This window comes from Chlamydomonas reinhardtii, chromosome 1 (genome assembly GCF_000002595.2).
Source record: "Chlamydomonas reinhardtii strain CC-503 cw92 mt+ chromosome 1, whole genome shotgun sequence".
Classification (NCBI taxonomy): Eukaryota; Viridiplantae; Chlorophyta; class Chlorophyceae; order Chlamydomonadales; family Chlamydomonadaceae; genus Chlamydomonas; species Chlamydomonas reinhardtii.
Genome location: NC_057004.1, coordinates 6748873 through 6764510, shown reverse-complemented (window position 1 = coordinate 6764510; position 15638 = coordinate 6748873). Strand labels below are relative to the sequence as shown.

General features: G+C 62.6%; 3 protein-coding genes across 3 annotated transcripts; 2 read left to right on the top strand and 1 right to left on the bottom strand.

Annotated features, from left to right (window-relative positions):
• Nucleotides 1-15: 15 nt before the first annotated feature.
• Nucleotides 16-4076, bottom strand: CHLRE_01g048650v5 (uncharacterized protein). Its single transcript, XM_043058925.1, has 6 exons — nt 3716-4076; nt 3534-3576; nt 3344-3420; nt 3051-3226; nt 2382-2645; nt 16-2186 (listed from the first exon to the last, which is right to left on the bottom strand). The coding sequence occupies exons 1-6, from the start codon at nt 3974-3976 to the stop codon at nt 1904-1906; spliced, it is 1104 nt and encodes a 367-aa protein (XP_042928839.1). The 5' UTR covers nt 3977-4076; the 3' UTR covers nt 16-1903.
• A 150-nt stretch (nt 4077-4226) lies between these two features.
• CHLRE_01g048600v5 (uncharacterized protein) lies at nt 4227-10812 on the top strand. The gene is made up of 12 exons (XM_043058924.1): nt 4227-5384; nt 5532-6035; nt 6143-6829; nt 6976-7215; nt 7351-7405; nt 7532-7821; nt 8030-8098; nt 8260-8712; nt 8859-8898; nt 9026-9217; nt 9457-9575; nt 9709-10812. Exons 1-12 carry the CDS (start codon nt 4791-4793, stop codon nt 10234-10236), a joined length of 3771 nt encoding a protein of 1256 aa, XP_042928838.1. The 5' UTR covers nt 4227-4790; the 3' UTR covers nt 10237-10812.
• A 274-nt stretch (nt 10813-11086) lies between these two features.
• On the top strand, nt 11087-15548 carry CHLRE_01g048550v5 (uncharacterized protein). Its single transcript, XM_043058923.1, has 7 exons — nt 11087-12136; nt 12288-12827; nt 13051-13190; nt 13626-13687; nt 14035-14123; nt 14325-14414; nt 14677-15548. Exons 1-7 carry the CDS (start codon nt 11489-11491, stop codon nt 14968-14970), a joined length of 1863 nt encoding a protein of 620 aa, XP_042928837.1. The 5' UTR covers nt 11087-11488; the 3' UTR covers nt 14971-15548.
• Nucleotides 15549-15638: the final 90 nt, after the last annotated feature.

The following is a 15638-nucleotide window of genomic DNA, read 5'->3' as shown; positions in this document are numbered from 1 at the left end:
GCGCCATGCAGCGTGTTGTTGCTGTAGTTACACATGCGGTGATGATGGGACCAAGCGCTTGCACTTGCAGTCACCAGATAGCGGTGGCAAGCGGGGGTGCATACGGTAGCCTCCACCGCTCCCCTCCTTCCTGTCCGACGACATGGGAAACAGGCCTCACTGGGACACACACTGACATGTCCCCTCCTCAGCGCCGCCACAAATGTCTTTAGGGCAGGGTATCAGGTACAACTGTTTGCGTCTCCTGTGCCACCCACTGCGCAACAACTTCGCTGCAAACATATCGCTAAAGCTATCAAACGCTTCGCACGAAACCCAATAAATGAAGCGCGTCTTTTGGCGCAATGTTTCGTTTGTCCGTAATGCACTCTTCACCTCCGGCAGTCCTTCATCTCCACCCTATCTAGGTCGGGACAAGTGCGCCACGAAACTCAGTCAGCCTAGTCGAATCGAAAGCCAGCGGGCATCACCCACATGGTGAACATGCCTCGTCACGTGCCCGCTGGACCAAGCGCCACACCGTCAGCCTTCAGCTGGCATCCTGGATACACAGAACGCCGAGACATAACACGCCGGGCCGCCCCATACGTAGATGTTGGGTGGTTCTTCCGGCGAAGGCTATAAGACAAAAACGATGGTATGGTATCCTCGGCCCAACGCAGCAACCTACGGGTTCATCTGCACCTTTGCTTCACACTCTTTCAAAGCAAGCGCTATGAACTCTCGTCGAGGGACCGTGAAGTGGTCATCCCCGCGTGTGTCATTCTTTCCAGCACATTGCCACCTGACCCTCCTAACCCCTCTCCCGCTGAACATACTATAACATCCGACAAACTGTCCGGCAGACGTGCTCAGTCTCACGCCTAATACCATCTCGCTTCATCTCAGGGGTCACTGCTTGCCCTCCGTCAATAAACCACATCGATGGTGCGCCCCGTCACCCTGTGCAACATCGGGGCGCCATCGTGGGCGTCTCCCACTCCATGAGACAATCACAGCGACAATTGCATCGCGTAAAGATTTAACGCTTCACTCAACGCTATTATCATGGTACCGACAGGCCGGCAAATAGTACAAGGTACACAGGCTTGGAATAAGTCACATCATCTCATTCGCAGTTGGCACTTGATTATGGCTTGGACTGCGCTTTCCAGAACTTGGATTGCTTGCCCAAGGCCAGGCCCACGCCACGGGCGTCAACCGCCGCCCGACTATACTACATGCAAGAAGCTCGTCCACTGTCACACCAGGGTCCCTTCAATGCTTCCCCAGGAGCGCGGCAATCTGCCACAACTCGCACGGCCAGGGCGCCTCACGCGCCGCCATCGGCTGGCCGCTGTCGCTCTCTCCAGCTCGCTCTTCCCGTCATCCCGCCTATGCTCCCCGCATGCCAGTGACAGCCGCTCCATGAAACGCAAGGCCTCGATAGGGCCGCCTCCCGTGTACGACTGGACGTTCCACGCGTTAGGGATGAGGGCATGGATGCAGCGTAGACCCATGCATAAGCAGAGTCCGAAACAAATAGAGCCACTAGTTCGAATAAACTTGTACAACGTGTGCCTAGCTTCACACCCGCTCCCGATTCGATTCAGTACGTGTATTTAAGTGCAGCACAATAACACAGCCAACGATACCGTCCTGTGGCTGGTCTTGAGTCTCTCTAGTCCCTCGCTGCTGTTGCACCCGGTCGCTTTCATCCTCCGTAGCTCATACCAGCCGCTCAACCAGCCGCGAAGCGCTGCCGTTGCGCACCGCCAGCGACAGCCTTTAAGCTGCGCGCGCCCCAGCCCTGGCTTCTCGCGCTCCCCTCCGCTTGCCCTCCGCTGCCGCCACGCGTCCCGCCCCCGCTGACAGGGCCAGGGCATTGTTGCTGGGCAGCGGCAGCGGGCGCAGCCGCCGGTGCTCAGACGTCCACGGCGCACGTCTCCTTGGCCGCGGCGAACCAGGGGTGCTCCATGGCCTGCGCCGCGGTGAGGCGCCGCGCGGGGTCCTTCTCCAGCAGGCCGCAGATGAGGTCCTTCAGCTGCTCGCTGACGCCCTTCCACTGCGCGCCCGCGAACAGCACCGGGTTGTACATGATGCCCAGGTTGATGCTGTCCATGTCCAGCTGCTCCAGCTGCGGCACGCTCTCCAGCCAGAACGGCAGCTTGCCGCACAGCAGCATGTACATGCTCACACCCAGCGCCCTGCGCGGTAATGGTGGTGATGGCGATGGTGGTGGCAGTGGTTGACGTCGTCGGTGGTGAGGCGGGAGGAAGAGGCGGGAAAGAGTGCACGAAGCAGCAAAACACGGAGACTCGCAGTGCACCATTCTCATCTTCGCCACCCGCCGGCTGGACCCACGCCTCCCGCCCCAACCCATGCCAGCTCCCCACACGCACCACATGTCCGCGGGCAGGCCGTAGCTGCCCTTCAGGATCTCGGGCGCCAGGAACAGCGGCGAGCCGGCCAGGCCGCGCAGTGGCGCCGCCTCCGAGGTGGACACCAGCTGGCTGCAGCCGAAGTCCACCACGCGCACGTTGAGGCAGCTGCCCAGCGCCCCCGAGGTGCAGGGGTACTCGTCCTTGAGGATGACGTTGCCAGGCTTCAAGTCGCCGTAGTAGATGCCCGACTTGTGCAAGTCGCCCAGGAAGGACAGCACGCACCTGGGGAGGGGGTGGGGTATCGAGACGTGTCAGTGGCTCTTGTGACAGCGGGCTTGGTGCGGGCGCGTGGAGCGCGTGTGGGGAGAGCACTGGGCACCTTTGGGGTACACCTAGGGCGTTGGGCCGTGTGCTATGCATGCCGTTACACGCTAGTGCATATCGTGTATGTCACTAGCCAGGCAGTATGCCGGGCCACGGTCAGGGAAGGCGCGCGGAGGCCACAGCTAAAGCCTGCCGATGCCGCGCTAGCTGACGTCAGGGAGACCAAAGGTCAGAGCAAGCCCGAGCGAAGACGGACGACGGACGATGGCCCACAACCGTCGTGGCTCTTATGATCGACATTCCTGATGTAGAACGGATGCCCTGATGCCCATGCCCGCCCCAGGTGTTCGTGTGTCAGCTCACCATGCGACCTGTGACAGCTCTTCCTCTTTGAGCGATCCGCGCGCGTCCAGCATCTGCTGCAGGCTACCACCGTCGCACTTCTCCGAGATGATGTAGTAGTTGACGGCGTCTTCCTCGATGGCGAAGAACTGGCACGCTTGCCGTGAAGCAACGCAAGCCCGCTTCCAGAGTTGTGCCTGTGACGAATTATCATGCGACAGATTCGTTAGGTCCTGCAATCACCGGGTCAGCGACCAGCAACGCCCGAACTAGGTCTCATGCTGAAAGAGCCCTTGCTCTCGCCGTCGCCTTACCTCCCGGTGCAATGATCCACGCTGGTTGCGACCTGCGTTACGCTGTTTCGCGACGACTTTGACAGCCACCTCCTCGCCTGCAGCAAACGCCCGACGGGGCTGTCAAGAGCCATAGCGCTCCTAGGGCTGCCACAGGTGTCTCAGACCCTATGCACAGCAATGCATTCATCCAGCCTTTCCAAAGGCGCACCTGTCGCTTTGTTGAGAGCGGTGTGCACCATTCCATAGGCCCCCTGCGACGAAGCCAAAGTGGCAAGGTCGCAACCAGGTGGGTCTATACGATCAGCCATCGGCTAGCGTCCAAACGCATAATTGATGCGGCGTCGCTCGAAGACCTTAGGGTCCTGGCCCCGCCGAAGAGAATCGGCTCACCTGCCCAAGGGTCTTGCCCAGCGCGTATCGGCTAAGGAAGGTCTCTGCTGGCGATGCAGGTGCAGATTCCAGCACTGGGGCGCCAACGCCAAAGGAAGCTGAAAAGGAAGCCGAAGCAGCCGCTTGAAGCGGGCCGCAGGAGCTACCCCGTGGCGAGTGTGGTGCGCTACATACGGTGTGCACTGGTGGAAGCAGGTGATGGAGCCCTCGTGCAGAGCTGTGGGCCGACTCGATTCGCCGCAGTGTAAGCCGGGTCGACATCGCGATTCTGTTGTAGGGTCAAGTGCTATTGCTTACGCAAGTAGTCGTGGAAAGGTTTGCTTTTATGTGGTTGTAAGTCTCTTGTAGTTTGTACTTTATGTTAAAGGGGCGGGGGCCTGCGGCGGGGATGCTGCGCGACTGGGTTGATTGACCTGGTGCGCGACTGGGCTGATTGAGCCGTACGCCGTACGCGCCGACCGGGCTGTTGTTGCCAGTGGGGCATATATTGTTGCCAACACTACCACCAGCACAAGTGCTTTGCAACACAGCTAGCTGAACAGTCGGCTGGGGTTATGCGGAGCGTTGAGGCGTAGATGCGAAGAGCCAGCCGAGGAGCCAGACGATTCCAAGTGCCAGGGAAGGCTGTATAAACCGATGGCCCCGCGCATATGACAGTGCCACCCGCTGAGGATATTCACAAAGTCCCGCAGATAACTCTGGGTACTCGCTGAGCGGGTCGCGGGACTTTGGCAGCGACATGCCACATGTCGGCGTCATGCTGACGTCAGTGGGCTCCAGTAGTGGAGTGCCCTTAAGGGTTCGGTGTAGCTAGCTGGCATGGGCTGTAGTGGAGACATCGCAATTGCTCAGCCTGTCGTAGAGGCGAGGTGTAAGGGCTGGTCGCGGCAGGAAAACATGACACACATGAAAAACGCAAGCTGCCCGCGCACTGCCAAACGCACACTTGTCAGTTTGTTACCGGCATATTGTATTATTCGAAACCCAATACATGCAATACAGGCAAGCATACAGTGCACACCGCCCTATAGACACGCGCTAGGCGACTCAAAACCTGATGTAAGCAGCTTTAAATATGGTCGCATCATTAGTATGCTTAGAAGATGCGGGCGCTCGCGCCGATGCTGCGCGCGAAACGTCGGGACAGATCGCTGCGTTGCTCGCGCAAATTTCCGCCTTCAAGGTAGAAGGCCAAACCGTATCACAAACGCAGCTGCATACAGCTGCTGAGCAGGCCTTGGCTCTGCTTGGCCCCGTGTGGCCGAAGCTCGTGGAGGGGCTGGGTGGTGCCGAGAGACAGGCCGCGCTACTCGAGCAGCAGAGTCAGCTGGCCGCAGATGCCGCACAGCTGCTGAAGTCAGTGGTTGAGCATGTAGTCTGGGTGCCCACGACGGACGCTGCCGTGCCAGGCAGCTGTGCTGACAGTTATGAGGAGGGCCCGCTGACAGCCGCATGCTGTGCAGCAGTAGTGGCGGCGGCACAGCTGACGCTGGGTCCCGGCGGCGCAGCATGCTGTCATCACCTGTCTGAACAGCCAGGTGCAGGCCTCAACTGGTTGACGGCGCAGCAGCGGGTGCTTGAGGCGATGCGGAGGCTGAGCAGGGGGGCGAGGAGTGGGGCCGCAGGGGCATCCCTGCCACAACTGCTGCCGTTATGGCTCAGTCTCAAGGTGGGGACTGTACGGGAGGGGAGAAGGAACAGGCCACGATGATGGGTCTTTGGGGCGATTGACAGCCATCCAGCTCCTGCAAGCCGTACGTCAAGAGGCTTGCTTTCCTGCGCTGAAGGTAATGCATTCCCATCCGCACATCTCCAGGGCCCCTCAGGCCTCAGGTCGCGGTCGGGCGCCATGCGCAGGGCCGCTGTGTGCCTGCTGTCAGACCTGCTACTACTGCTGCACCGCTCCCCGGTGGGCCGTGCACGTGAATCAGCTGCCTTCCCAAGCGTGGCAGCTCCTGCCGCGGACGTGGGCCTTTGGGTGGTGGTGCAAGAGCTCGCTGGCAACGTGGCCCCCTGGGATACGGATGTGGACGTGAGGTCGGCGGCACTGCGGGCAGCGGATGCACTGCTGGGTTGTGCGGTCGGCACCGGGGAGCAATCTGGCAGTGCTGGTGCTGGTGCTGGTGCTGGTGCTGGTGCTGGTGCTGGTGCTGGCGCTGGCGCTGGCGCTGGCGCTGGCGCTGGTGGCGAGCTGGCGGGTGCCAAGGAGTGGCGTCGTGTGGTTGAGGGCGTGCTGACTGCAGCAGCTAAGGCCGCCCCGTGGGCTGTGCATGCAGCATCCGCTGCTCCCCCAGTACACGTAGCTGGGAGCTCTACAGAGGTGCGGCAACGTGCACAAGCAGCAACTCTCCATGTCTTGTTTTGCGCTTCAGGCCCCAATGCTTTCTCTGGGCCTGGATGCTCATCCCAATCCCTTGCGTGCTGCAGGTCTGGGAGGCTGCCCTGGACTTTGCGCGGCACCACTGCCACCAGCCCTGGTGGCGCGCGGCTGTGCGGCTGCTGGCGGCGCAGCTGCTGCGGGCGGCTGCGGGCGAGGACGACCCCGAGGGGCCCCTGGCTGCGTACGGTATTGCGGACGTGGCGCGTGCGGTGGCGGGCGCGGCGGCGTTGGAAGCTGCGCTGGGGTCCTCCATTGGGCTGTTGCCCGACGACGATGGAGGGCGGGGTGGTACTCCGGCACGTGAGGTTACTGCGGCCGGGTCAGAAGCTGCTGGGACTGCAGGCACACCCGCTGAGATGCCGGTCGGGCGGTTGGAGGTGGCGCAGCGGCTGCTGACAGCGGCAGCCGCCTGCATGACCGACGCAATCGGCCGGTACGGGCCGGGCTGCCGCCGGGGTGCAGCTGATGCCCCCGTTGCTGCTGACACACCAGGCACATTGGGCGACGCGGATGAGACCTTGCAGCAGCGCTGGTACTCAGTACTGCTGCCAGGGACATACAGCAGCCAGTTTCAGGGGCCCACGGCTTGCGCGGCTGATGGGAAGTCAGTGGCAGCGGAGGTGGAGGTGGAGGCAGAGGCGCAAGAGGCCCTGGCGGTGACCCGCAGCGTGAGGTCAATATGCGTGGCGGTCGGGCGAATGCTGGGTGCCGGCGACGTGCTGTCAGTCCTGGAGGTGGGTGTGGGTGGCGTGGGATGCGCGCGTACTCCGTATCTGTGGAGTTGCGCCGAACCGTCCGTGCATGTCGAAGCGGTGGGCTGGACAGCTAGCACTACTGGCGGGTGACTCGCTCAGATCCTGCTTCGTATTGATACCCACAGGCGCTCGTGAGCAAAGCAGAGTCTGCGCCGCTGGCGCCTCAACTGCCGTCATCGTCTTCTGCTGCTGCCACGGCTGCCCCGCTCGCGAGTCGGGCCAGTGTGCTGCTGGTGGCGGCGGCGGTGGCGGCTAGCGCGCCGGACTGCCTCCGCGCAGTCAGCGGTGCCGATGTGTCGGTGGAGGCGCTGGCAGCGGCGGTGCGGCTGGCGCGGCTACTGCGGCGGCTGGGCGCGCTACTGCAGGTGCGTCGGAGACGGCAGGAGTTTATTGGCCAGCTGCGGCCGCGGGCACGCGATCACAGGGCATGCGGCTCGCTGCTGTTGGCGTGCTGCAAGAAAAGAACCATTTTAGCGGATGGTTCCGTGTTTTGCGTGCAGGATCCCGATCAGCACCTGTTTGCGGAAGCCGGCGGCGCGCCTGTGACGCCCTTAGGTGAGTTGGTGAGGGACTTGGCAGACTGAATACTGTGGGTAGGCGTATAGTATGGCAGGCTCTTAGGCGCATTTGAAACTTAAGTGTGAGCTTTAATGCTCTGTTGCATCCTCCCGCATGCCTCAGGACCCAACGCTGCACTGGCGCGGCAGTCGGAGCTTGCGATCGGGGCAGGTCTGGCGGTGGTGGCAGCGCTACTACCCGCCCTCCCAGTCCCGCTGCTGTACTCGGTCGCTGGTTCCTCTAGGGCTGAGGAGACGGCGCAGGGCGGGAGCATGGTGGCGGGCACTGGTGGTGGCGATGCTGCAGCCAGCGGATTCGGTGGGCAGCCGGGGCAGTCGACGACGCGGCGGCGGGAGGACCCACACGACGTGGGGCGCGACAACGCACCGTTTGGCTCGGGTCGCCGGATGCAGGTACAAATGCGCATATGGTCAGGTGCGGGTTTAATCCACGCACGACACAGAGCTTCACTTCGTCCCTTGATAACACATATGCACACGCTTCCTTGCGCTCTCACACACAGATGACACTCCCCTTTGGCTTTAGCAACGCGCTACAGTCTCTTCGGTGTGCACAACCGTATGTGTATTTGCCGTGCGTTCGTACAACTCTGCCGTGCAGGTGTTCATCGAGGAGGTCAGTGAGCCCGCCTCACCGGCACCGGCTGCCGCGCCCTCACCGCACCTGCAGGTCAGACGGGGTGCGCGGGGTAACTGCCCCCGCACTGGCTAGCCGCTTGTCTACCTCATCGCGATCCAGACTTATCCTGCTGGGACCGCTCTCCCCGCGCATGTACAGCATCGGCCAATCTACCTTACCTCCGCACTCGTCGCGCGACCTTTTCCTACCAGGCGTCCGAGGCTTGGCGGGATCAACAGGGCCCGCTGCTCAATGGCTTAGTTGTCCTGATTGCAACCTACGCGCCCTGCGAGACCGCGGGCATGGCGGCGGGCAGCAGTCATGTACCCGGCCCCGGCCTGCCGCCACCCCCGACTGAAGTACACACGCCTTGGGCGTCGCCGACCGGCCCTGCGGCCGCAGCCGCATATCAGCTCTTCGTCCTGCTCTCGCGCATGACGCGCGTTCTGCCCTCGCCGGCTCGTGCGCTGCGTGCTGCCGCGTCTGCTGGGGCCATTGGAGCAGGCGGTGCTGGGGCCGGCTTGGGGGGCACAGCTGCAACTGGTGGGGGCTCTCTGGGTCTGCTGTCTGCGGAGGCGGTGGCGCAGCAGGAGCTGCTGCTGGGCTGCGGCGCGGCGCTAATGCGCGACGTGATTGGGCCGGTGGTGGTGCAGAAGCACGTGCAGGTGAGGGACCGGGTTGGCAAAACCTCAGGAGGGACCATGCCTCGTAAGCTAGGAGAGTACGACACGAGAGTACGAGTTGTGGCACGCGTCCGTTCTGGAGCTCGGAGGAGTTGAAGGGCTCACACAGCAATGCCGTCGCCCCGCAGGCGCTGGAGGAAGGCCCCATCAAGCCTTACTCGGGACCAGGTGAGACGCTTCACAAGCAATGCCTGTTGGCTGTTCGCACCTGCGCCTACGACCTTTATTGATTGCCGTCGTGCTGCAGAGAGCAAACCCCAATCCCTCCCGGTTGCCTGTTGATGCCGTAATGCAGACACGTTCACCCGTGCGCTGGCGGCGCGGCGCCTGGCATGGCTGCTGCTGCGCTGCCGCCACCCCTTCTCCAGCGAGGCGCTGCGGCTGGCGCTGCCGCTGCTGCTGGCCGCCTGTGACGACCCCTCGCCAGGCGTGGCGGCGTACGGTGTGGCGACGCTGCACGCAGTGGCGACGGAGTGCCTGGCGGCGGGTGGGTGTTTGCGGCGTGTGCCATTGGGGTTTGGCTTGCGGAACTGCAGATCGCATGACTTTGTTGTGCGTAACTGTTGTGTAATGGCGACGGCGTCCTTGAGTTATGGTGATACTCATTACTGGTACGTTGCGTCGATAATACGCACAATTCCCGTACTTCCCCAAGCTCTGCCCCTCACTCAACTTCCATGCACGGCTGTCCCCTTATTGGGTTTTGGAATATCCTATCCCCCCCAGACCTGCAGTGGCAGCGCGACCTGCTGTTGGACGCAGCGCGGCGCCTGGTGACCGGCTGCAGCGAGCAGCTGTGGCCCCTAGCCTGCCCCGCCGCGGTGGCGCTCACACACCGCATCGAGGTGAGCGCCCCACTGCTGCGCAGTGCCCACCTGCTGCTCACCACCCAGCTCGGCACCCTATCTACCTGGATCTTCGCAACCACACATGGCACTAACTCACTCCCCAAATTTGTCCCCGTTGCAACGCCTCCAGGGCAAGGACCCCCGCGCCCCCGGCTACCACGCGTTGGCCTGCACCCTGCTGACGGAGGCGGAGCGCAGCGCGCACGTGGCCGCCCGGCGGCTGGCCTTCATGCCGTCCGCCGCCTGCCTGGTGTCCTGTATGGGGCTCACCACCTGCCGCTACCTGTCCCGCCTCATGCCGCTGCTGCTGGAGTGGCTGCACGCGCCCGATGCCAGCACCCGGGTGCAGGCGCTGGCGCTGCTGGGAGCAGTGCTGCGCGCCACGTGGCCGCGGGTGCCGGCGCACGCGGCGGCGCTGTGGCGGCACCTGCTGCTGGTGCTGGTGTGGGCGGACGGCAAGCCGGACGGGGCTTGGGCGGGCGCAGCAGAGGCGGATGATGCGGGGCGTAAGGAGGTGCGTCAACAGGCGGAAGAGGTGTGCGGATTGTTGCTGGCGTGTGCACCGGAGGAGGTTCGGAGCTTCGAGCCAGAGTCCTCAGGGCGCCTGGCACCTGCAGTCGACAAGCTGCACCAGCGGCTCATTGCAGGACGTGCCTAAATTTTCTGTAGCAAGGGCTATGTGGTTTGCGGTATCTACCGGCGGATGAAGTACCGTATGTCACCAGTGCAAGAGTGAAGGAGACAGAGGTCGGCATGGGCTCCGGGTCCTCTGGGTCCCTCAGGAATACCCGCTACCGAAATCGAAAATAGTCAACCGCTCTGGGTCCCTACACTACCGAAACCGCTCTAGAAGCCACATGTGGGGCCCGAAGGGCCCGCGGAAACGGGCCCGAAACATGATTGACTACCTCGTTTCGCTGCTAGTAGTTGCCTCCGCACTCGCTGTAATCCTTCTATTGATGGGTAGGCACAAAGAGAACCAGCTGTGCAAGCCACAATTTAGCCGTGTGCAGCGCAGTGTGGTGTGATGGAAGCTGGCGTGGCGTTGTGGGAGTGACAATAGTCTTGGCCGTTGATGGTATAGGGCAAGGGATGCAAAGGAAATCAATTTGTTACATTAGCCTTGGCGGGCTGTGGCTGGCTGTGAGAGAGACAGAGTAGCAGTGCAAGACTGCAGCCTCGAGGGAGAGTGGCTCTCCCCCGTGCAGAGAATCACATGTAAGCACTGATGCCCTTGAATGCCCTTGCGAAATGCTACAATTTGAGCACCAATTCGCAAAATTTTTCCGGGGGCTCCCGCCCCCGGACCCCCGGCTGGGGGGGCACCCCCCAGTCCCCCCGTTTGGGGTTTACCGAAATCAGTCCGGACCCAGAGCAGAAAAACTGCGTTTGCCGACCTCTGGAAGGAGACGACAGGTTCTACTGTCGGGTGCGCCAACCGTCTGCACGAAGAGTCGCCCCCTTTTTTGCGCGGATGTATTGTGTTGCATTGTGAACAGCATAAACCAATCGAGGTTTTCATGTATTTTACGCTGGAGGAGCGGAGGAGGCTCCTGAATTTCAGGTAAACTCGCACGGAGTTGACAGTTCGCAGCGCGACCCACTTTCTTCCCACAAATCCCAGTTACAATTGATTTCTGATTAGATTACCTGAACTAAAGCTCCACAGTGTCTCAACGTCAGTGGTGCTTCTTCGCTCACCTTCTATTGCTGAGCCACCCTAACACTTCTTAAGCGGGATCACCGCGATGTTTTGAAGACAGAACTCTAGAATGGAAGTCGCTCAGGGCACCGACAATGTGGCACCTGTGTTTTCGCCGAGGTCTGGAATCACATCGCTGCTAGAAGATTTCTGCAACGAAGAAGAGTCCAGCAAATGCGCCGACACGTGCACCAGCGGGAGCAGCGCGATGCAGTGCGGGGAAACGTCATCGGCGGGCACTGGTGCCCCACTGGACCTCCTGGGGCGCCACGGCTCGCTGGTGGCCGCGCCGCAGATACACTCGGGGCTTGATCAAGCGGGTGCCGCCATGCAGTTTTTTCCTGGAACTGCGCTGGGGTTCTCGGGTGCGGGCTTTCCGCAGCAGTATGGCAACGGACCAGGGGCAGGAGGTGTGCCAACAGCGGCCCCGCCGCACAGCCACCCCCCAGCAGGAGCGGCCGCCGCCGCCGGCGCTGGCAACAGCGGGGCGCCCGCGCTCGCAACCAACCCATACCTCCATCGTGTCAGCAGCGGTGGCACGGGGTCGGCGCACGTCCAGACCAGCACTAACGGGTATGGCTTCAGCGACGCAGCTGCCTTTCAGCGTATCAGCGGCGACTCGCCGCGCGGCATGTACGCCTCTGGCGGCAGCGCTCAGCACGCAATGACCGCCGGGTCCCACGGGTGGAGTATGGGAGCGCAGCCTCAGGCGCAAGTTGCAGGCGCCGCCAGTGGCAGCCGGCGCGGGCGCAAGCCCAAGCCCCGGCTCCCCGACCTGCAGTCTCAGCTTGACAGCTTGAGCCAGCAGTTCGAGCGTTTGAGCTCCGAGAATATATTCCTCAAGTCCAAACTGAAGGTAAGAAGATTGAAGGGCCGTGGCTGATGCATTGATCTTCACGCCTTCGGCGAAGAGTCTGGTAGGCTGCAACGCGCTGCTGCTTCGCGGCCACGACTGGACGGTCACGGATGCGCTTACCCATACGGTGTGTCGCTGTCGCCGTCCGCAGGCGCTGGAAAAGCTTGTGCCGAACCGCCAGGTCAGTCTGGACTTCCTGGCGTCAGTGAAATTCAATGGCCAGCAGCCACAGCAGCAGGCAGCGGCGGCGGCAGGGCAGGCCGAGACGGACCACGGCATGCCACGTCCCGCCGCCGTGCCCAGCCCTTCAGGCAACAACGGCACAGGCCCTGTAGTGGCAGATGCCGCGCCTAAGGGTCACGGCCCGCCGGGCAGCAGTCCTCTGTCCTCCGAATCGGGCGCCTCTGCCGGCGCTGCGGCCACGGGGCTTGCCCGCGCAGGTCTGCCAGGCGGCGGCATAGGAGGGAACGGTGTGGCGCTGCCAACCGCGGCTTCGACGTCAGCGCTTGCCGAGCCCGCGGCAGGAACGCGCGATGACGGAGGGGGGGCGGCACCGTCGCAGCTGCTCATTTTGGAGCTGTGCCCGGGGCCTGACGGCGACATCCCAGCCATGTCGCCGGCGGCCATTGAGGAGCTGAAGCGCACGGGCGTTAAGGAGTTCCTGGCGCTGTGGAGGCACGTAACGCTGAAGGTGAGCGCGCCGCGCCCCTTGTATTTGACGTGCGTCATGATTGGAGCCCACGAGTGGAGCCCCCTCCCCGCCACGAAACGGGCGCAGCTTGTGCACGTGCGAGCAACATGCCCACCATGTCCACACACGGCACTGGTTGCCCACAAACCAACCCACAGAGCACCGCGTGCATGTATGCTGCCTCGGGCTCTCACCCGCGCACCTGCTGTCCCCCGCGCCGCAGACCAGCGTGATGGTGGCGGCTGCGGAGGCTCTGGGCCCTGGCAGCCCGCACGCCGCCCGCCTGGATCGCTACATAGGCCGCATGATGGACTACATGGACCGCATCACACTGCTCAGCCCGCAGTGCTGGTTCCAGAGCATGTGAGTGCCGCCGCCAGGGCTGCAGATGCACCCCTGCTGGGTGCACGGCTGGGTGCGGGGATGTGGGTACGGGAGGCAAGTGTTTAGGTCTAGGCCACGTGGGCACGGTCAAGCAGCATCCAGGGCGCCTGACGGGTGATGCAGTCTTGGACGGAATGATTGCTGTGCGTGTCCGTACGATACGGTAGAGTGCGAAGAGGGCACGGGTCTACGGGAGGCGGATGTATAGATCATCCAAGCGGGATCTCGAGCGCTTGATGGAGATACAGGCGTGAGCTGCATGACAGCTGTGTGCTTTAGGAAAGCACACAGGGAATGTGTGTGTGTGTGTGTGTGTGTGTGTGTGTGTGCGTCGATGTGGCACAGTCTGAAGCAGAGGCTTCGGGAAGAGGCGGGGCCCGGGTTTACTCAACATGCGCCCACTCCCGCCACCAGGTACATCAACGCGGAGACGATGGAGCCGGAGCGGCCCACGGACGGCTTCTGGATGGCCATAGGTAAGTGGCTTCGTGCGTGGCACCTACGTACGCGGCGCCTACCATGCCCTAGAACTGGATGGCGTGGCGCTCTTGCGGGATGATTCGGGGCGGTTGCCCTGCATGGCCTGGAGTGGGCTCTCTGCGATTCAAGGGCAGCACAAGCATTTCCGTCGCTGATGCTAGCTCTTCCATGTGCGGCTGCTGCCACTGCGCTGCCAACCTCCCCGTCTGTCATCGCCATCATGCACAGACATCCCGCATGGACCCACCAGCGCCGGCCTGTCCGTACGTCACCTGCCTCCTCCTACCCTTGCCAGCCCCTCGCACGCGTCACGTTATTGCTGCGATTGGCGGTGTCATTACAGGCAAGTACGCCAACTTCTCTTACGAGCAGCTGGAGGAGATCGAGAACCTGGCCAAGGCGCACAACGCGTCCATGGCACCGGTCGTGCAGGTGGGTACAGAGGGATTACAAGAACCAAACCCCAAGTGCGCTGGGCTGCACTGCGTTGGAGCGCCCTGGGGCGCGGAGCATGCGGTCTGGGTCAGATAGAGTTGTGGCCGCATAGCCACACAGCCATGCCTAGCCGCCGTGGGCGTCGTGGTTTCAGGGCTGCTGATGTACAACTACCTGCTTGGTGGCTGTTGGTTACAGGAGCGCGCGCGGCTGGCCTCGGAGCTGTCTAGTCACATCTCCACCACAACGGCGGGCCCGGCGGCGACCGAAAGCGCGCATGGCATTTCGGTGAGGCGTGTCGGCGTGTGTGTTGCGCCGTGGATGCGCGGTCGGAGGCAGCCGCAGATGGTCAACGTGAACCTGCTTGGCACGCAGCGACCAATGGGGTGTGACGCAACAGCTATGCGGCCATGCGACACGTGGTGTCGTGCGCAGGCCGCACCAAGCCTGCGCTTCATCCCCTCAACCGTGCACCTCCACCCTCATCTCACACACAGCCCACCCCTTGCCCCTGCGCTTGCCCGTGCCCCTGCCTCCGCCGCCGCCTCAGGCCCTGACTGCGGTGGACGCGCTGACAGACCAGCTGAAGCGCAACGTGCTGAGGGAGCAGCAGTCGCACCTGGACGCAACGGACTTCCTGTGCTGGTCAGTGCTGACGCCATTGCAGGTGTCCCGCATCATCTCTGCTTCTTACCCCTACATGCCCGACGGCGTCGCAATCATGCACGCCTGCCGGGCGCTGTACCAGCAGGCCCAAGAGCAGCGCCTGCAGCAGAAAAACGCACAGGCGCTGTTCCAACAGCAACAGCAGCAGCAGCAACCGCAACAGCAACAGAGCCAGTAGGCGCGTGTTCCGGGCTGACGAGCGAGAGGTGGCGGCCCTGTCGGAAGTGGCGTAACTTTAGCTACCGTAACTGATTGAGCGTACGGTTGGGCGGCAATACGAGAGTGGGTGCAGGGCTGCTGTGAGTCTGCTGGGTGCCACTGGTGCGCCTCGTCTTATTTGGTTATGGTAGTTTCTATTCAGGGTGTCGTGTGTGCGTGTGCGTGGACGACCCGTGTGTGCCCCGGGATGTTGATACTCACACAGAGAAACAACTAGCACTTCCTAGATCGCGCACTTCGTGCACTCAGGTGCACTCCAGTGATAGCAGTAGCGCCATTAAGTGGAATGTCTCGAGGCTACAACATCAGAAGCGAAAGCCAAGGCCTAAGGCTTTGCTAATGGGTTATGTTGCATGGCGATGGCGCGTCTGCACATTGAGCTCACAGGCCGTGCACGCCTACTCCTGGGCCGACTTTGCCACGGTGCACAGAGGGGCCGGCAGAATAGGTCACACACGTCAGGGCCGACGGCGCAAGTAGTGCACAACGCCCCAGTCGCAGGGGACACGCCGCGCGGCTGTGGTGTAGCACGAATGTGGCCTGAACCCAACCTCAGTTCCTCACGCCCTGTGGCACACTGCCGCTCAACTTAGCCACCGCAGCGTGGCTGGTTGCCCTGGTTCCAAG